Source organism: Sphaerodactylus townsendi, linkage group LG07, assembly GCF_021028975.2.
Source record: "Sphaerodactylus townsendi isolate TG3544 linkage group LG07, MPM_Stown_v2.3, whole genome shotgun sequence".
In the NCBI taxonomy this organism is placed as follows: domain Eukaryota; kingdom Metazoa; phylum Chordata; class Lepidosauria; order Squamata; family Sphaerodactylidae; genus Sphaerodactylus; species Sphaerodactylus townsendi.
The window spans coordinates 23778601-23799474 of record NC_059431.1 but is presented as its reverse complement, the minus strand read 5'-3'; the positions used below and the strand labels follow the sequence as shown (position 1 = coordinate 23799474).

General features: G+C 45.0%; 2 protein-coding genes across 2 annotated transcripts in view; one reads left to right on the top strand and one right to left on the bottom strand.

The window, feature by feature from the left end:
- LOC125437156 (complement component C6-like) overlaps positions 1-6257 on the top strand; it is a 39054-nt gene extending 32797 nt beyond the window's left edge. The window contains exons 15-17 of the mRNA XM_048504554.1: positions 905-995; positions 2629-2870; positions 6019-6257. Of these exons, the coding sequence (XP_048360511.1) occupies positions 905-995; positions 2629-2870; positions 6019-6200 (515 nt within the window). The 3' untranslated portion in view covers positions 6201-6257. The remainder of the gene's footprint in view (positions 1-904; positions 996-2628; positions 2871-6018) is intronic.
- C7 (complement C7) overlaps positions 6241-20874 on the bottom strand; it is a 38155-nt gene continuing 23521 nt past the window's right edge. Inside the window, exons 12-18 of the mRNA XM_048504555.1 lie at positions 18930-19101; positions 17144-17231; positions 16499-16631; positions 15472-15663; positions 11017-11113; positions 9396-9580; positions 6241-8470 (exon numbers count right to left, since the gene is read on the bottom strand). Coding sequence (XP_048360512.1) covers positions 8232-8470; positions 9396-9580; positions 11017-11113; positions 15472-15663; positions 16499-16631; positions 17144-17231; positions 18930-19101 — 1106 coding nt within the window. The 3' untranslated portion in view covers positions 6241-8231. The remainder of the gene's footprint in view (positions 8471-9395; positions 9581-11016; positions 11114-15471; positions 15664-16498; positions 16632-17143; positions 17232-18929; positions 19102-20874) is intronic.

The window sequence follows — 20874 nt, the reverse complement described above, 5'->3', positions numbered from 1 at the left end:
GGGACTTGAAGAAGGGAGCCATCAGCCTCCCAGCCAAGAGAACTGAGGATCTTAATTGTGTTTATGGTACTACCTGAAACACAGCAATGTCTTACAACTGGTAGTAAGCAAACCTAGAGTAATAAAGCTGGCAAAAAGTGGTAGAAAGAAAACTCTTCCTTTGGGACAGAAAGGTCATCCCAATGGGGGAGAAGGTTATTTAAGCTAAAAATATGAGTGGAAAGTTCTCTTGCATCTTGTTTTGGGTCCTTCAGCAGTCCTGGACAAAGGACAAGGGGGTTCCTTTGTGAGCCTTTCTCCTTCAGAACAATTTCCACCTCCATCTCTGGCACTGATAGTGTGAGTCTGGTGTCAGACTAAGGACAGTTTGGCTGTTTTGCTGGTGTACCAAATGCCTAGGACACCAGTGGATACCTGCCAAGCCTAATAGAGGTGATCTTGGAGTGGACCTTGAGATACCGTAGATTAGTGGTATTGAATTGCAATGTCCAAGTAAACGCTACCCCTTCTTTTTTGGCTTCAGACATAATGTCATCCATGATGACCCCATGGAGATCCCATATAACACTGGTCCTTTGTCACCTGCACTGGCTCCAGATTGACTTCTAGACCCATTTCAGTGTTTTGGTATTAACCTTTAAAGCCCTAAACAATCTGGGATATTGTATCCCCCTCCTCCTCATGCTGGGTGACCTTGGGCTACTCATTCACAGTTCTGTCAGAACTCTCTCCTCCTCCACCTCCTCCTCCTTCACCAACCCATCAGACAAAATAATTGTCCCTCTTTGCCGACCCTTCCAATTGTTGGAAGCAGGAGGCCTTTTCATTGCTTGCAGATAAGACAGTGTATAGCTCAGTTTAGGTCCAACTGCCACAGTGTGATGATTGCCAAATTCTCTTTCAGGTCAGCAAATCAGTTCCAAAGGCAACTGCAGGCTTGGACAGAAAGAGGTGGAATCTCAGTGTGTGTGTATGTCTCCTGAGGAAGACTGTGAGTAAGTAAGAAAGATGCACCAACAATTGCCTGCCCGTGGTCTGTCAGCTGTTTAATGGCTTTCCTGATTTTGGAATTCCAGACAAGCAGCATACAGAAGGGAGATCCAGCCCTCTGTGTTGGGTGGGTTGCTTTGGTCTTGGCAGGCACCAAGTCTAGACTCGTAAAGACTCATCTCCTCTTAGTCCTTCATGTCACCTTAATGTCTTTCTAGAGATGAAAGACTAGGACACACCTCTGACTCCCATTCAGAGGGTTCAGATGCTGATTCTAAAGGTCACATCCCTACTGGTGGTTTTGATCTGGATTGTGTTTTAATGTGCAAATGCCTTTAAAAAACACTTCCTCGTGGTGCTGTAGTACATTCAGGACCTTACGACTTTCCATGGGTTTGCGGTGATCATCCCTAAACCTGATTTACAATGATTTTGCAAAGATCGCAGTCAAAACAGGGTGGTTACCATGGGGGAAGGAAAGTGCTGGTCATACCCAGTCCTGCCCACAATGATGTCTTTTCTGTGCCCCAGACCTTTGTGGCCACCATCTTCACCATTCCAGTGGAGGAATTTTGGGGGAGTGGGGATTCTTTCATTAATACTTGACATATCATAGGTCGATTCCACACAGAATATGTATAATAGGTTGCGATGGTTATAAAGGAACCTATTTTCCTTTTTTCTGTTCGTATATGTGCCCTTCACCCGTTCAAGCAGAGATTGGAGCCCATGGAAACAATCTGGTTTGCTTTCGTGCCTTCGCACAGAGACCCTTATTTTTTTTATTTCCTGCAACACATGTGTAACTGCACAGGCATACAGAAATGAACTCCTACATCCATGCCAATTGCCCCACAATATGATTGGCTGTCCCTGTGTAACTGTACATGTGCAACACAAAAAAAAGGAAGAAAGAGAAAGGGACCTTCCCACAATGGCTGGGCAATAATGAATGTGTTGCTATAGATCTATATGGCAGTCATACTCACTGCCATGTGGAGGAAACATGCTTGGGGGACTTTGTACACTGTCAGGTGCTCAGAGAATCTGCCCACGACATGCTAGGTGACCTGCCCAGAATGGTGGGCAGGCAGATTCTCCCTGACGTAGTGAATGGCATGGAACCTAAACTGCATGGGGGAAATAAAGTGTCTCCTGCCTGTTGTATTTGCGCAGGAGCGCCTCCAATCGAGGATTGTGCATAAGGATCACTGGTTTAGTGATCTTCAAAAATCCTAAGTTGAGTGGAATAAAATGGGCCAAACTCATTCTGGGAAAGGGACCTATGCAAAGTTCCCCTGCTCCCCCCAAAACGGTTTTTATAATGCCCTGAAGACGTTTTACTTGGCCTGTGCAGAATCTACCATAGTAGCCATGTGGATGGTCTACTGTCATTGGGAATGTCTCTACATTCAAAGCAGCAGCAAGAGTCTCTTTACAGAGTGGGAGCAGCCAAAGGTAACATCAGCACAAAGGATCAGTGTTCAGTGATCTCCGTAGCTTTCATTGCACGTGAAGCACAAGGCAGTTGCTTAATATTGGAAGTCATGTTAGTTCAATGAGGTGGCCAATATGTCATCTGGCCATGAAGACTGTGTAATAGAACCACACTCCCTGCTAATCTTTTCCTTTTGACAGCCTCAACTCAGAAGATATCTGTTCACTGAATGTCACATCTGCTGAAGCCTTCACAAAATCGGGCTGTCAGTATCTGGCGGAGAAATGCAGGGGTGAGGATCGGCTTCACTTCCTCTATCTCAGACCCTGCAACAATGACACCAGTTTGAACTGGGCCATTGAGAGGGCAAGTCTTTCAGCAAACAGCACAAGGAAAGAGCCCTGCGGTTACAACGAATGCTATGACTGGGAAACATGTTCAGGTAGGAGATGTTTGGAAGGGGGCAACTCAGCTTGATCTCCATTGCTCAGAGGTTCATAAGCAGGCTTTGGGGCTTGAGTGGTGGATTTTTCCAGATGATGTCAAAGTCCATTCATATCTCATTGTGTGTTCCCATGACTAGAAGACTGGCAACACCATGCAAAGGGTGGTGGGAATCCATGCCAACACACCAATAGGTTAAGCGCTGTCTACACAGTAAACTATTTGCATGTATTGATACACATATGTAGGAGCCTGAATAGAACCTGAATGCTAAGCAGGGTCAGCCACAGTTAGTACTTGGATAGGAGACCACCAAGGAAGACCTAGATTGCTAAGCCCAGGAAAGCATTGGCAAATCACCTCTGCTTGTCACTTGCCTGGAATGCCTTGTGGGATTGCTATAAGTTAATTGTAGCTCAATGACATGTTCTTTATATATGATCTTCTATTTACAAAATGTCGCTCTACCCAATTTTTTTTTTCACTTGGCACTTGGTAGTGGTAAATAAGGTTCTGATTCATGGCTTTTAATTGCTGATGGGTTCTCCAAGATGGTAGAATTTGGGTTGCCTCTCTCTGCTTTAAAATTTGGCAGTTTTTTAATTTGACCAAACGAATCTGGGGATAGCTGGCAAGAAACAGCTCTGGGAACTTGCATATCTCCTTGCTCAGTTGGTCCCATATCCTAGCAGTGGGGGATGGTGGTGGAATGGTCAAAGTACTTGGTTGCATGGGAAGAAGGCTGTGAGCAGGTGGAAGATTCTGTATTTTTTACCTGTATACATTTCTCACTTCAAATCAGAACCTCCACTTGCAGGCTTATAAAGCACATAAAGGCATACCTCTGTTGCACCTGTATCACATTCCATCCTAAATTAACAATACTTTTTGCTTTTCCATTACAACATGATCTAACCATAACTTTTATGAAATATATTCATAAAGAGTCTTTTGGCTTGCAGTCCTGTTTTGCTTGGAAATAAGTACTACTGAAACACAAAGAATTAATGTTTGGGATAAGTTGAGCAGGTATATTTGGCTTAAAGCATGAATGAAAAACTACAAAAAGTCTGGGTGAGATCCGTACAGATTTACGGCTTCAGTGAAGGAGAGAAAGCAAGAGACGTGCTTCTGAATGTTTGGTCTCCAAGAAAGCGAAACGGTTTTGTCAGCGTACCTTACGCAAGTTGTTGTTGCTGCCCGAGGGTGGATCACTTCTTGTGCGAGGCCCCTCTACAATGATACACCTCCCACCATTGCTGGGTAATAAATTGGCCATAGCCATTTTATTGAGTAGAAGCGTGAGGCTAAGCATGGGTCTGGATCTGGTCATGCGGGTACATGCTACAGCTCAGCAGGGCGGGTGCCCGATCCCGAGCATCGATCTATTGTGGGGCTCTGCCGGGCGGCCGCTCCTGGCCAGAGATGTTCCCCCTTTCGGCCCGGTTCGACAGGGCGGTCGCCTCTTGTCGCTGTTGCCGTTCCCAAGAGGAAGGCGCGGCTCCCTAGCCCCCTTCCCCTTGCCCTTCCAGATCAATACCCATGTGCCAAACCACCGCAAACTAGGCTATGACATAACAGCATGCATTAACATATAAAAGTAGGGTGAGGTGGGCAGGCAAATCGTCGGCTGGCAAGCACATGGCCTGAACAAAGGAGGGCAAGTCCCTTTAAAGCCTTGGCTCGCTCCTCCTTTCATCCAGTGACGCTGTCCCTTCCCATGGTGGTTCCCTTTCCAGTTCCGCCCCCCGCCTGGGCAGTGCCAGCTGGGCTCATCCCAATCCCCCACCCCGATCAGCAACTCCGCCTCGTGGTAATTCACATGCGCCTTTTGTACGGTTCAACTAGGGTGATAACAATTGTGGGTTTTCTCATAAATTGCCTTGGCTGAGAACACACACATAAGTTTCTGCCAGGAAAAAATATGATGGTCTGTTTTAATTTTTCCTCTTCCTCATTCCTGATGATGTTTCAGCCAGAGGAAGATAACATTTTCATACTTGAAATAAAAATGTGATTTCTCTGTGTATCTCTCTCTCTCACACCCCTATTCAAGGGGCACTTGTGCACAAATACCATCCACTCTGATTCAGAATTCATTTTCAAAAAGCGATCGATATGCTGAGACTAAAGAGAATAAAACTGTATACAGTGTGGAAGACACTGACTGAAACAATTGCTCCAAGATGAAGCAGTCATAGGTAGAAGGACTGGGGTGGCCAAAAGGTCCGGATAAAAATGCCCTTTCCCTTGACAGAGGCTTAATGGGATGTTATTTACCAGACAGGGACCCTTTCTGCACAACCAAAATATTTGAAGCAGGAAATGGAACATTTACTTTGTGGAGTTTTGCATGGTCCCCCCCCCCCCCCCAAATGTTTTATTTTCAGCTTGAAAATATTTTAAATGAATCCTCTTTTGCAATTATTTCCCAGAAACAGTTTTCTGGATGATTCTTTTGTAGAATTGTTTTCACTTTCTGTATGGATCTCGTTAAACCATTTCCCACACTGTTCTGCAGTCCTCACACTTCCTCATTGGCGCTATTTTCTGAGCTCACGGTGGCCATCTCATGTCAGGGTTTTTTTAATTTGTGGGGGGGGGGGTCATGTCTCCTTAGCTTCGAAGACACAACCCCTAGAGAATTGCGGCATGAGGCTTTGAGGCCTCGTGGCATCAAATCTACAGATCTGTTTGTTTTTATTAAAAAAGGAACGATTACAAAATGGCAGCCAGGAATTGTTTTGAGGGGCTGAGTGTGGACAAACGGGGAGAGATAGAAAAGGTTTTGCAAACATTCTGCAAGTGTTTTGGGGGATCTTTGTAGAAATGTTCAATGTCCATGGGATGAAAAGCTTCATCTGTCCATTTCCATACATTAAACTTCTATGAGAGGGAAAACATTTTTTCTCTACAGATCTGTTGGTAACCCTAAGAAAGCCTTGATGAAGCCAGCTGCTGGTTACCATAAAAGAGATTACTGTTAGTTATCAAAAAGTAGGAATTCAATCTAATACCTGGGAGGTAGGAATTCAACCTAATAGCTGTTTTAATAAAAGAATAATAATGGACTTGTGGCCTAATACTAACATTGTAGAAAACCAAGACAAATAATTCACAGCTGACTCTTAATTTTTTTTTAGCAGAACATCAGTCAGCGTGTACCTGCCTGCTTCCATACCAGTGCCCAAAGGATCAAGGGCCTTTCTACTGTATCCAGATTGGATCTGGGCATCGGAAGAGGACATCCACCCTCTGTGCATGGGGGGCGATGAAATGTGGCAAGATGAGGACAGAACTGTTATATCCTGGAAAGTGTTCACCTTAAAACAGGGCTGAATGCATTCACTCTTACAGAAGGAGACAAATACATTTCAGTAACATCTCTTCAGAATAAACATTAATTAATGTTAACCTTTTTTAACATATTTACAACAATTATTGAAATATGGGATCTTTCTAAAAGTGCTCCAACAACCCTGAGCCACTGTGTTGTAGTAAGTAGATAGCAGCTGAGATCAGCACCCTCTGAAACTTGGGTACAAATCTCTACACTGCCATAGAATCAAATTATTGATTCATGCATAATAAGGTCTCCCTATGTAAAATGGTGTAACATCAAGGAGACAGGGGGGCATGACACACCAGGTGCACCCCCCTGCGGACTCTGGTCTGATCCAGCAGGTTTGTTCTTATGTTCTTAGGTGTGACGGGGGCGTTCTTGGAGTGGGGTGTTGCAGAGGTGGACGGGGGCTTGGAGGGGCATGGGGCGCATGTGCACCAGGCACACTTCCCCCTTGCTCCGTCCTTGCCTATGTATCAAGAGTATTGGATCAGAACCATGGCATGCATGCCTGCTGAAGAGGCTCATCTCATATTGGCAAGGAATGCAGGAATAATGAAATTTGAACTAGGCAGGTGTGGGCCTCTCTGTTTCCTCCTCTCCCAGCTCAGTGAGGTAAAAAGGGAAGGCAGAACCATAAAAGATTTTGTTGGAGGAGAAGCAGGGTCAAAATCAAATATTCCTCAGTTTTGTTACACACTAACCAACATATTATTTATACTGAATTTTGTGTTTTAAAAACATATGGAGATCACTGTGAAACATGCATGAACATTTATCTAAGTAGGTTTATGCACAGGAGTTACACTGTTATTTTAAAAAGTTATTTATTGAGACACGGTACATATTTCTGCGATAGGACTGAGGGCTGAAAGGAGGCAAACACAATACATCCCGTCAGCTTATGTTACAGGTAACTGCAGATCTGAAAGTCTTGCGGTCCCATTTTTCTAGTTTCCCTTTATTGTCCTATATGGGAGTCATATTGTCTATTCATTTGCAAGCTTCTGGCCGCTGAACTCCCATTCTGAAAGCAATTCATGAATAATAGTCCCCACTAGCCAATGTAAGTCCTATTACATTTCAATGGAAGGCATTTAAGCATATTCCTGGGTCTCGCACTAAAAACAACATGACTCAGAAGTGCTTCGCTTTGGTAAGATCAATTCTTAAGAGAGAAAAAGGTTGGAAACTATTGTAAAACTGAAAAAAAAACCTATCCATGGTTGTGCAGAGAACTGGGAAGACCAAAATGTGGTCAACAGTTTTGAAGACATACATGCTGGCCTGAAGACTATGGCTACCAATCTTGATCCTCCTTGATCTGAGATTGCAAATGCCTTAGCAGACCAGGTGCTCGGGAGCAGCAGCAGCAGAAGGCCATTGCTTTCACATCCTGCATGTGAGCTCCCAAAGGCACCTGGTGGGCCACTGCGAGTAGCAGAGTGCTGGACTAGATGGACTCTGGTCTGATCCAGCAGGCTCGTTCTTATGTTCTTAGCAATATATATTGGCAAGCAAATTTCCTGATAGGAAATTTCCTTCCTCCAGGTTTTGATTTCACCAGATTATCCTTTCGTGCTTCCCTGCATGGGCTCGCTTGCCTGGCTCCTGGAAGAGTTGTCGAAGGGCAGAAAACTTGCTCGGGGAATGTTTTGGAAAGGGCAGACTGCAACTCAGCAGAGAGGAAACTGACATGATGTAAGGTGGGGAGATCAGGAGGCGGGGTGGGAAAAATAAATCAGTTTTGCTCTCGTGGCCATCACACGGAAGCCATTCAAGCGGGATTCTGGAAAAAGATCGACATTCTAGCGGTTTTTGAAAAACCCGGGATGAGGAAAATATCATGGGACAAACCCGCTTTAGGATCAAGAACCATGCAAACTTCTTGGTCAAACCGGGATATTTTTCTTGCTCAACCCAGGATATTTGGCCTGTGCGGAATCGACCTGTGATTGGCATTTTGTTCAGTTCAATAATAATTTCCGCCTACCCACCCACCCTTGCCAGCCCTCTTCACTGCACAGCAAGCTGCTTGGTTATCTGAGGGGCATCAAAAAGCATCTGTTGGGAACTCTGTGCACTGCAGGGTCTTATGCCGGCAACAGTAAAGTGACTCCCCTGACATCTGAGGAGGCCGGCCTTGCATTCAGTCATTGTCTGCTGGTCATTGCTGCCATCCAGTTGCACACAAATGCTTATTCCAGCGCTGCTGCAGGGTTCATCTTGTCTGCATGTGCATTTGTTGGTGGAATCTAAATGATAGTCAAAAATCAGCATGTTAACCCATGGAGAGCCTGTTCAGACCAGTAACTGGCAGAACAGTGCAAGCTAAACAAGTACAAGGGAAAAGCATTTGAAAGGACAGAGGAGGGCATGTTAAGCCGGTTCTTCAAATATGTGAAAGGCTGAAACAGTAGTCTACCTCATCCATTCAATGCAAGACCAGAGGCAAGTGGTTTAAGCTAAACAAGAAGCTCCTAATTGTAAGAGCAAATAGAATCACAGAGTTGGAAGAGACCCCCAAGGGCCATCCAGTCCAACCCCCTGCAATGCAGGAACACACAGTCAAAGCACTCCTGACAGATGGCCATCCAGCCTCTCTTTAAAAGCCTCCAAAGAAGGAGACTCCACCACACTCCGAGGCAGTGTATTCCACTGTCAAACAGCCCTTGCTGTCAGGAAGTTTTTCCTGATGTGTAGGTGGAATTTATTTTCCTTCACCTTGAACCCATTACTTAGGGGTGGGAGTTTCATTAAATCATAAGATCACAAACGCAGAAGGACCCAACCAGCTTTGTCCCATTGGAGACTTCATAGCATGCTGCAGGACAAACAGCAAGCAAGGCGGGGCGGGGATAGACAGTTCATACCATGTGTTCCCTAATCAATGCATGCACAAAGGTCTGCCATATTTTGATGCAAAGGCTTTCGCCTCAGACAGCAGTGACAGCCTGCAACAGATCACTGGCTATGCTCGGGCCAAACCAAATATCAGCCCAAGCAGAATAGCCAGTCTACCTAAACAAGAGCCACAAACAGAGGATGAGCGCGCCAAGTCCATTTGCTCTGGTTCAAATGCATCATCATGTGGTGATTGGTACAGACTGATGTATTTACAGTTAGAACACCCTGAATGAGTCTTGTTAATGGACAGTGGGAAGAGCTGGCATCTCTTACCATCACACGTCTCCCACAAGTGGCATGAGCCACACGGTCTCTCAGCCGCAGCAGGCGTTCTGCAGTTTTCCTTACTGACCAAAGTATACTCCCTGCCCATGCACTCCAGAGCATGTAGCTTACAAACAGTTAGCAAAATAGCTCGGTTGGTTCTGGCATCTCTGGCACAGATATCCAGGGAAGACCTGAAAAAGAGAAGCAAGGAATTATGCTCTCCACCGGAGGGGCTGGACCCTCCTCTCTTTATAAGATAGGCAGCACAACTGGTGACTCACTAAGGTCCCAACTAGATGTTTCAGCCCCTAATAGGTTGAACCCCTGACTGCAACATCATTTTTCAGAAGAAATTGACCATTAAAAAACCGCTGTGTATTCTAGGAGGACCAGGCAACCTCATCTCCCCCCAAAACCTTTTCAAATACCAAAAGGGGGTCATTTTGTCACTTGAAATGGCACGGGAGGGGACATCATTGCCTGTTCCTCTTGCAGTATTTTTAAATGGCCAGATTCTTTGGTTACATGGTATTGGTAGCCATGGTCACCACAGCATCAAGTCTGGCCCTTAGCCCAAAGGAGCCCAGAATTTCTGGCCAGCCCAGTGTTCGGCTTCCATAAGAACAATCGCTTCAACCAACTTGGCTCCAACAGTCAAAGACATCCCAGCAACCTCTGCTGACACTCCTTTGCTCTCTCTGTGGTGCATTCTCATAACACTGACAATGAAATCCTGAACACAGTTACACCCTTCTAAGCTCACTGATGTCAGTGGACTTAGAAAAGTACTGCTTAGTACTGCGCTATTTATAAATTTGGAAGCAATGAAATATTGCTTGCTTTAGGAAACCCAACGAGCAGCTTGTCCTTGTGCTCCAGCAGATACTCTGAATTGTTGCACAAGAAGAACAATAACAATTGACTCATGGCAGCCCCATCTATGAGCCATTCCATGAAAGGGGCAAGCAGAGGTAGTTTGCCATTACCTCCCTCTGTGTAGTGACCCCAGCCTTTCTTCCTCCATCCAAGAAATGACCATGCTTAGCTTCCAAGCTCTGATTTGCTCAGGCTAAGGTGGGCTTTTTAGGCTGCACCAACAAGGTATAAATCTGTTGGTTCTGAGAGGCTTTTCACTTTATTTTATAAGCTCGCTTGTGTTTGATAACTTAAGGTGCTGAGGGGGAGTAGCTACCAGTCTTCCAAATCTCCGGAATACATTTCCCCCCTCCTTTCCTCTCCATGTTTCACAGATCAAGCAAAACTGAGGCTCATTCCACACATGCAGAATAACACACTTTCAAACTGCTTTCAGTGCTCTTTGAAGCTGTGCGGAATGGCAAAATCCACTTGCAAACAGTTGTGAAAGTGGTTTGAAAACGCATTATTTTGCGTGTGCGGAAAGGGCCTGAAGCTCTTCTTTCAACTTTCATCTCTGCTGAGACCTAAGGATAGCTCTGCCAAGGTAGAACAATGAAACCAAATTGGGGGACTTAGTGAACTATAATGTAAATGAAGCTCAATGGTTCTTTCAGAGCTCTTTATTCTGCCATGGGGTCATGCCCTTGGAAATTTAATTTGTCTTGGGTAAAAAACGAGTGAGTTAATTCGGACTGAAGAGCTGACTCACCCACACTCATTGGGGATCTTACACACGCATCTCGTCTGCTGAACTTTCTCCCAGGGTTGGCATTCAGGCTGTGCTGGTTCTGTATCCACACTGGGCACTGGGATGAAACAAGGAGCACAAGATCTAGAAGGGGATGGGAACTCCAAGGCAGCGATCCTACAACCATGCCTGCCAGAATCATCTCAGAGGAGTGCTATTCACAACATCACTTTCGGCCTACATTTGTCAAGGGCCAAAGTAGTATTGGATTTCTGAGCCATGGAAATTAAAATCAGGGATGGGCCTGAAACAAGTCTGGGAAGTTATATGGAAACTGCTGCTGAATCCCCAAGAACTTTCTCGTTGCTATTCAGGGATGACACAGAAAATAACACGAAAGTGATGAATGACAGCATGGAAATGACAAACTACACGACCCATTTAACACTTCAGGAACGTGTACTTTGTAATGTAGTCCTACATTTTTAGCCCGAGCATTGCCTAGACTTTAAAAAAGAAAAGACATATTTTAAAAAACAGCAAAACTAGCAACTGTGCTCTGAAAAATTAACGATCGGCATTGTTGTTGTTAGGATAACATGGAGGAGGGAGGAGAGAAGAATCACATAAGCTATACTGAGGAGAAAGGGTATACATGAACTAAACGTATAATAATAAAATACACAAAATTTTGGCGAAGTATATTTTGCACAACAGGTTCCAGGACAACAACAACAACAACAACAACAACAACAACAACAACAACAACAACAACAACATCATCATCATCATCATCATCATCATCATCATCATCATCAGAAGAAGAAGAAGAAGAAGAAGAAGAAGAAGAAGAAGAAGAAGAAGAAGAAGAAGAAGAGTTGGACTTATATCCCCCCTTTCTCTCCTATAGGAGACTCAAAGGGGATTTCAAGCTCCTTACCCTTTCCCCCCTCACAGCAAACACCCTATTCTTTTTACCGCTGTGCTATAGAGAGTGTCTTAACCTACTGCATCTGTGTATGGTTCTCCAGTTGCACAGTGGCAGATAGGAAGGCGCTCCAAAGGGTGATCACTACTGCACAGAGGATTATCGGCTGCCCTCTCCCCTCCTTGGAAGAACTCTATAATCCCCGAAGCCTAAAGAAAGCCCAAAATATTCTGAGAGACCCGTCTCATCCAGCACACCCTCTTTTTGAACTGTTACCATCTGGCAGACGATACAGGTCTATCAAAACTAGGATAAAGAGGCTTAGAGACAGCTTCTACTCTAGAGCTGTGGCTATGCTAAACTCCGTGGCTTCGTGTTGATGTGTTTGGGGCTGTGTAGGGATGGGTGGAGGAAGGGGAAAGTGAGGGTGGGGTATGAGTCTGAAATTGTGTGTATCGAGGAATGCTGCTGTAAATTTCATTGTGCATGCACAATGACAATAAAATGCTTATGCTTATGCTTATGCTATGAAGTAGGTGGGGCTGAGAGAGCTCAGAAGAACTGTGACTAGCCCAAGGTCCCCCAGCTGGCATGTTGGAATGTACAGGCTACACCACTAAAGGCATGCAACAGCAACTTTGTTGAAGTGAAGCGAGGTCATGGCCTGGCCAGCCCCTGGATAAAAGGTCCTGGGCACCCTACATATAAGTTACATTATTTGAAATTCATTTAAACAGCTTTTAAGAGGAGACTAGGTACATTCATGGAGGATAGCAGCGCAATTCGAAACAGGTTTGCAACTTTCAAAATCCACTGAAGTCAACGAGGTTCGGGAACTCTGCCCACGTGGTGTAGTGGGAAAGAGTGGCAGACTCTAATCTGGAGAACCGGTTTTAATTCCCCACTCCTCCACATGAGTGATGGACTCTTATCTGGTGAACTGCATTTGTGTCCCCTCTCCTACACATGAAGCCTACTGGGCTAGTAGTCCCAGTTCTCTCAGAACTCTCTCAGCCCCACATACCTCACAAGGTACCTGTCATGGGGAGAGGAAGGGAAGGAGTTTGTAAGCCGCTTTAAGACTCCTTATGGCTGAGAAAAACGGGGTATAAATCCAAACTCTTCTACTGCTGTATACAACAGATGTTAACAGTGATGGCAAAAATGAAACCTTGAGGTTCCAAGGCACCATACTTCTGAAAATAGCATTAAAGGGTACAACGTTGCTATCTTTATTCTATGCTTGTGAGTCTCCCAGAGGCATAAATTGACAACTGGGAGAAACAGATTGCTGGCTTGGATAAACCTCTAGTCTCATCTGGCAGGACATTTCTCATGTTCTTACACTAGGGGAGTTGGATGTAGTATATCAGTGGGCATGACAGCCCTTAAATCATCCACATTAACTGGATTTGTGTTTTGGAATAGCTTGAAAGTTGCCTTTTCCCCCAAACATCCCTTGTACACTTTTTTTTGGGGGCGGGGGGGAGGGTCAAAATATGGCTGATGCAGCCCAGCTCTCCTAGCACTTAGAAGCCTTGTTCAAATTTATTTTCTTATTTATTTTCTTAGATTTTTGTGTCATCCTTCCCCTCTTGGGCTCAAGGTGACTCCCAGGAGATAATCACACCTTGATACCTGGCATCTTTATTGCCTTTAAGTCAGCTCCTGAATAGTCTCCCCTGAATTGTAGAAGGGCAATGTTGTTTTTGCCCAAAATTAATTTTCTGTCTCGCCCTTTGTACTCCCCTGGAAAAACAGGGCCGTCTTCCTTCTAATTTACAGTGAGGTGCAGTGGAATCTATTGATTTCTTTCACTACATCCTGCCTGAAAAAGAAGAAGTTTGTTTATGTTTAGTTGAGAACCTCTCACAAAGACAGGTAATTTAGCACTTCCATTGTAATTTATGTTTTTTAAGGCACACAGCTTCTCGGTGCATCTCCCTTTTAATTCCACCCGCCCAGTATTATCTTTATGTCACAGACAGCTTTTAAAAGGGATTAGACAGATTCATGGGCAGAAAGTCTATCGCCAGCTACTAGGATTGTCAGCTCTTTGTGTGATAATACCTTGAGATTTTTGGGGAAGGAGCCTTGGGAAGGGGCGGTGAGGGAAGGGGAGGAACTTCTGTGCCAGTCCACCCTCTAGGGCAGTCGTTTTCCTCAGGAGAACTGATCTCTATTGCTTGGAGATTAATTGCAATAGCGGGAGATCTCCAGGCCCCACCTGGAAATTGGCAATCAAAACAGCTACTAGCCATGGGGCTAGAGCAGTGGTTCTCAACCTTCCTAATGCCGTGACCCTTTAATACAGTTCCTCATGTTGTGGTGACCCCCAATCCTAGAGAACACTGATGCAGAGAGTCTTAGGCGACCCCTGTGAAGGGGTCATTCGACCCCCAAAAGGGTCGCAACCAGAGGTGGGATCCAAAAATTTTAGTAACAGGTTCCCATGGTGGTGGGATTCAAACTGTGGCGTAGCGCCAATGGGGCTGGGCGGGGCGCGACGGGGGCGTGGCCGGGCATTCTGGGGCGGGCATTCCTGGGCGGGGCTGTGGCAAGGACGCAGCCACCGCACCGGTCCTTGGGCGGGAAACGAATGCACGCAGGCTCAGGCTGCCACGCACACCGGTGCTTCTCCTGCTAGACTGCTTCAAGTTCTGCGCGCTACTGCTGAGAGGAGGGGCGTAACTAAGGCAAAAATCACGTGGCAAAATCACCAATTAGTAACCCCCTCTTGTCACACACAAATAATTAGTATCCTACTCTCGGGAACCTGTGAGAACCTGCTGGATCCCACCTCTGGTCGCGACTCACAGGTTGAGAACCGCTGGGCTAGAGGGATATTGAAGAAACCAATTATATAAGAACTGTTGATTTGTGAACACAAATAACTGCTTTGTATTATTTGTAACTGGTAGTAGAGGATTGTATTTTGTTGAGTAAGTTTCCCACTATTAGTAAACTGAACAGCACCAATAGTAAATAACCACTCTCAGCTATGAGATGGTGGTATTTTGTTGTTGTTGTTATTGTCCCCTGGATGATGAGGCAAGGGTTCAAAACCTTTTCCACATCAAAAATAGCAGCCAAAATGGCCAGAGGCTTCGGCTAAGCAAATAAAAGGAGGCAACTTTTGCACCAAAACAATGAAAGGCTGTTCCCTCTTTCAAGAGTAGATTACCTAAATACTAGGTGACTTATCTGGTGAACCAGATGTGTTTCTGCACTCCTATAATCCTGCTGGGTGACCTTGAGCTACTCACAGTTCTGTGGAACTCTCTCACCTACCTCACAAGGTGTTTGTTGTGGGGAGAGGAAGGGAAAGAAAGCTTGTAATCTGCTTTAGACTCTTTACATGGTTGGAGGCTGTGGTATAAATGCAAACTCTTCATCTTCTTCTAGTATGAGTGGCATATAAATATCATGGGAAGGAAGGAAGGAAGGAAGGAAGGAAGGAAGGAAGGAAGGAAGGAAGGAAGGAAGGAAGGAAGGAAGGAAGGAAGGAAGGAAGGAAGGAAGGAAGGAAGGAAGATAAAGGGATCTACCTCTTCTCCTGCACAGGATATTGTCAATGTCAGGAGACCACTTCAGACTAGACTGGCACAAGAGAAGACTTGCCCCCTCCAGCTGCATGTCATCCGGGCATGATAGTTTCACTTTCTCACCAATTTCATACAAACGTTTTATCGGGTCTCTCCTCAATCCTCCTTCCAATTCAGGTAATATGCAAGCTATTTCTAAGAAATAAAAAAGAAAAGCAAGCCAAAGAGTACATTTTCTTTGTATATATAAATAGGTATTTTCTCCACCCTCTGGATGGCTTCAGTTTTTCTATCTCAAGGGCAGGGCTTGCCCCTTACCTACCAAAGGCTAAAAAATGAATCATAAATGGAATCAATAGCCCTTGAGAGCTGAGAGAAGAACATCATACCCCCGTTCCTTAACAACCATCATTGTTTCTGTCTTTCTATTATGCAAGGACTCCAAGGTCGTTTCCCCACTTACCTGCTGCTGCGCGCTACTCTCCCCAAGTAGCACGGGGTCCCCCGGCACTCCCCACTACAGGAGTGGTGACAATGCAGCCGCCCCGACGCTGATGCTGTCGCGCCCCCTCAGCGTGCGTCATTCCTGGCACTCCTCAAAACGGCGCCTTTTGATGGGGAAGCCCGGGAGCGCACCAGAAATGATGTGCGCTGGGAGTAGCGTGCAGCAAAGGGTGGTCGAGGTAAGTGGGGAAACGACCCTACATCTTTAACAACTGAGAACCAGTCAGGCCCCACGGCCCAGCCCAGACTGCTTTTTGCAGCCGGCTGAACTAAGATGGGTGGGAGTGGGTGGGTGGGGGCAGGGGGCGCAGGGTCTCGTTGGGGGTGGGGCCTGGCCACCATTTTGACCCAGGCACTATTCCCCTCCCCCCATTCCACTGGCTGTAAGCTGCTCTGGGTTCCCACTAGGAAAAAAGCAGGGTATAAACGAATTAAATGAATTCTGGAAGACAGAAATCACAACAGGCATGTCTTTTCCTGATAAATGGTGGGTTGTATTCAACAGTCAGATCTATGGAAAACATACTCTGGCATTCCAGTTGTCCAATGATCCATTTGAGGCCTTCAGCACATGTAGCAACAGAATTCCCGACAAGAGCGTATCCGTCATTGCATGTGTAGATGATGCTTTTACCCACAGGATAAGATGAATCTGCATCCTAGAAGAAACAAACAAACAAACTTGGGAATCAAATGGAAAAGACAATCCACAGAAAATAGGATAAATATTCATGCATATTATACCACTGCCTTTTTACTGGAGTTACAAAGCAAATGTCCTAGTATTGAGCTATGCTCTCTTTTTTCCTTAATTTGAAGTTATATTACAAACAAAAGGATCCTGGGCTCAAAATCTGTATCATGTTCACATGTTATGTAAAGTCCATATTTTATTTTTAAAACATGATTTTTTAACGTGGTGACTCTTTTTGCCAGTTAGTGACCTTGGGTTTGTGTTTTTGGAGGAGCAGAGGAGAAAGCAAGATACAATCTGAAACACAAAAAAGGTAAAAGATGGGCAGGGGAGTTCGAGGTAAGCCAAAGCCAATATCAATACAAAAACTGTACACTACTTAGAAAATACTAGTAATATACTGGTAGTATTCTTAGAATAAACCATGTTATACATATAGGAGAAATTAAGGGGAACATCCATTTGTGCTTCACCTACTTGAACATATCCATTTTCCAGGGTAGGCGGTGGCGGGCAGGATTCTGTACCAAATGCAGACATATCAAAACAGTGGGGCTCTATAGAACTAGAAAATAAAAACATTTTAAAAGACCATGATTATTTTTTTTCCTCCAAAGTTCCAAAGATTTGAATTCCACAACACCTCTCTTCTCATGTCTGTTTCCAAGGCCATTAAATTTCTGTCAGGTGCTTTATGAAGAATTTAAAGTTTTATAACAGATTTTTTATTTTAATTCAAGGCTGTTCTTACATGGAGCTCCTGGGAGTCTCTGAAGCAGGTTTATGACTAGGCCCAAACCCGTCTATCTTCATATATGCTGTGACATCTGATCCACCCAAGCTAGTTACTGGAGAGGCCTTGAGAAAAAGTGAATTTAGTCTCACTCTCTGCCTAATTGCTCCCAACCTTGGAGAAGTTTTAGAAGTTTATAGTTCAGAAATAATTTTTTTCCAGAAAGAAACGGGGCAATTTTGGTTGATTTCTCTCTCCTGCAGCATACCTCTGACTGTCCCCGAAGGGTCTAAGCCTTCTCTGCACTGATGGAGTGGAGTAGGACTTTGGATTTATAGCAGAGGTGGGATCCATCAGGTTCTCACAGGTTCCCGAGAGTAGGTTACTGATTATTTGTGTGTGCCGAGAGGGAGTCCCTAATTGGTGATTTTGCCACGTGATTTTGCCTTAGTTACGTCCCTCCTCTCAGCAGTAGCACGCAGAACTTGAAGCAGTCTAGCAGGAGGTGCACCGGCATGCGCGGCAGCCTGCACCTGTGTGCATTCGTTTCCCGCCCAAGCACCGGCGCAGTGGCTGCGTCCTTGCCACAGCCCCAGCCAGGAATGCCCCGCCCCCGGAATGCCCAGCCATGCCCCCGTTGTGCCCCGCCCAGCCCTATTGGCACTACACCACAGTTTGAATCCCACCACCATGGGAACCTGTTACTAAAATTTTTGGATCCCACCACTGATTTATAGTCTGCCTTTCTCTCCCATAAGGATACTCAAAGCAGCTTAAAAACTCCTTCCCTTCCTCTCCCCCAGAACAGACATCTTGTGAGGTAGGTGAGCTTGTCATGACAGGGGAGAACAGGCTTCAAGTCCAGTAAATAAATAAATTCCTATTTTTCCAACACTTCTCTTTTAACTAGAGTTGTCAACATTTTTTACAAAGAAAATGTTGTGTGTGAGAGACCAAGGTCCAAAATTTGGTTTGAAACATTTTAAATTTTGGGTTTTTTAAAAACTGAGTTATAATATTTTTATTCGTGGCAACATGGAATCTTCTCAGTTTCAATTAAATCAAACTGCCAACCAAGGTCAACATGCTGGTCTGGGAAGAATGCTAGCGGAACCCAGATGGATATGAAACGCCATCTGATGCTATATGGTTCCTGGTTTTATTATTGATAATTAGTTGTTTTATGTTATGTTTGTAAGCTGTTTTTATTACTGTTCATCACCCTGAGCCCCTATGAGGAGGGCGGTCTAGAAATGTAATAAACAAACAAACAAATAAATAAATGAATGAATGAATGAATGAATAAGTGAATAAGTGAATAAGTGAATGAATGAATGAATGGAGTCAGTTTTTTCTACTCAGACTGACAGCTGCTCTCCAGGGTCTCAAGCATCACCTACTTCATGGTGCTTTGAACCAGAGATACCAGTGATTGAACCTGGGACCTTCTGTGTGCGCAACAAATGTTCTACCACTGAGCCCAAGCCCCTCCCCTACAATTCTGTCTTTTCTCCCAGCACAATCTCTCACCGAAAATGTTGCAGATCCTCATCTTCACACTGACGGGTTTCAGTTGCTTCTCCAATGCAAGACTTTCCACCACCACTGGGAGAGGGATTATTACAGCTTCTGCGTCTTGATTTCTTTCCTCCCGTACAGGAGGTCCAAGAAGACCAGCAGCTCCAGCCTCCATCAATGACTCCTGCATGGTGCCAGGGTGGGCAGAAATCATCTTACAGTGGGCCAGGCACTTCACACAATGCAACCACTATGTATTTATGCCCCAAGGTGCCCACAATGGTCTCTCCCAGTTGAAGGCAGGTCTTCAAGAATTTGGAGCCCATCAGTGACAGCTAAAACTCTCCCTTGCCTTCAATATTTCAAGTGGTAGAATGGTCCAACCTTCTGCACTCCTCACTGTCCACACACACCTCATCTCAGCTACTTGATGAACATGGGAGAGTCATCATGGAAGGGATCTCAGCCAATAGGAAGTCTGGGATCAATGCACCTGCTAGATCGCCTTTCCTGACATGTCCCCAAGAGACCATTACACTCTGCTGGTAACAACTTGCTTGTGATCCCCAGCCCAAAAAGTGTCTGGCTGTCCTCAACTAGAGTCAGGGCTTTCTCATCCCTGGCCTTGGTTTGGTGGAATGTCCTGTCAAACGAGACCAGGTTCCTGCGGGTCTCATCACAATTTCACAGGGCCTGCAAGACAGAGCTGTCTGTCTATAGTTCAGGACAGCAACAGGTTAGGTTTCCATCTTGGCTGGCCTCCCTTACCTTCCCCTCCCCCAGCCAAGCTGAACTGCAATTTATGTTTCGGGGAGAGGGTTGGGAAATGTCCAGAGACGTTCCACCATTGGTTGATTAAGCGCCATTGTGCATATATTTTAGATTATATATTGTCGATTGTATTGTGCACTGCAAATTTTATTGTCCTTTATATAAGTTGCTCTGGACCCACTGCCAAGGGGGAAAGGAGGGGGAGAATCAAATAAATTAATATTTGAGGACCATGGGGGCAAATGGAAATGAAACTAGCAGTTTCTAAAATCTGAAAAAAATTGTAAGTTCATCAGCAATGGGAAAAGAACAGAAGGAAAACAAAGTTGTGGGTAGTAAGCATGTCCCTCAGCATTTTTTTCTAAAAACAGCAAGTTATTTCTGCAGTAATAGAAATCAGAATGGAATTAGGAGAACCATTAACTGATGGGGCTTATCCTTATGCATTCAATAGCCACACTTTCTACCTTTAGTGTAGCATGGGGAGTGGAATTTTTTTTTTTTTTGCCAAATGTTACTTTTTTAGTTACAGCCATTAATTCCTCATATTCCCCATTTTCTCTTTTGGTATTTCTCTTTCATTTCTCTTAGGTTTTCTGTGTAAATTTTCTGTTACACTGCACTGTGATGCCCTATGCTCCCTTTGGTAATTTCAGCTGGCCTCCACTGATTTTGTGGGGGTGGGGGCAGAGCTGTAGCTGGGCAAAACTCTGCCTGGGGCAGACTCTGTGTTTTCTGTGCCCCATGGGCCCCGCCCTGCGCCCCACCTCCACTTATATTTTTCTGCTGGCTGAAAACAGCTTTTCTGCCAACTGAAAACAACTTTTTCAGCTGGCAAAGCAGCTGGCTGAGAAAAGAGAAAAGCAGCCTGGCTGCTCTGGGTCCAGCTGTTAGGGCAGAGCCTGGTGAGGTGGGGTGGGGTGAGGGGTGCACGACACCCCCGTCCCTTTATAGCTACGCCTCTGCTTTTGCAAAGTGAAATTCTGAAAGAGAACAGATCACTGAAGTGCAGAGATCAGTTGTAATTCTGGGAGAACTTGCCTCCCCCCTTGGAGGTTGGTAGCTCTGCATGCAACATAACTTCAGCCATTTTTATCTGTGAGAATGGAAATAGCTGGGATGAGACCAACAGATAGACAACTGAGTATCACAGCTTGATCAACACTATTTGAAGTGTGACCAGTCT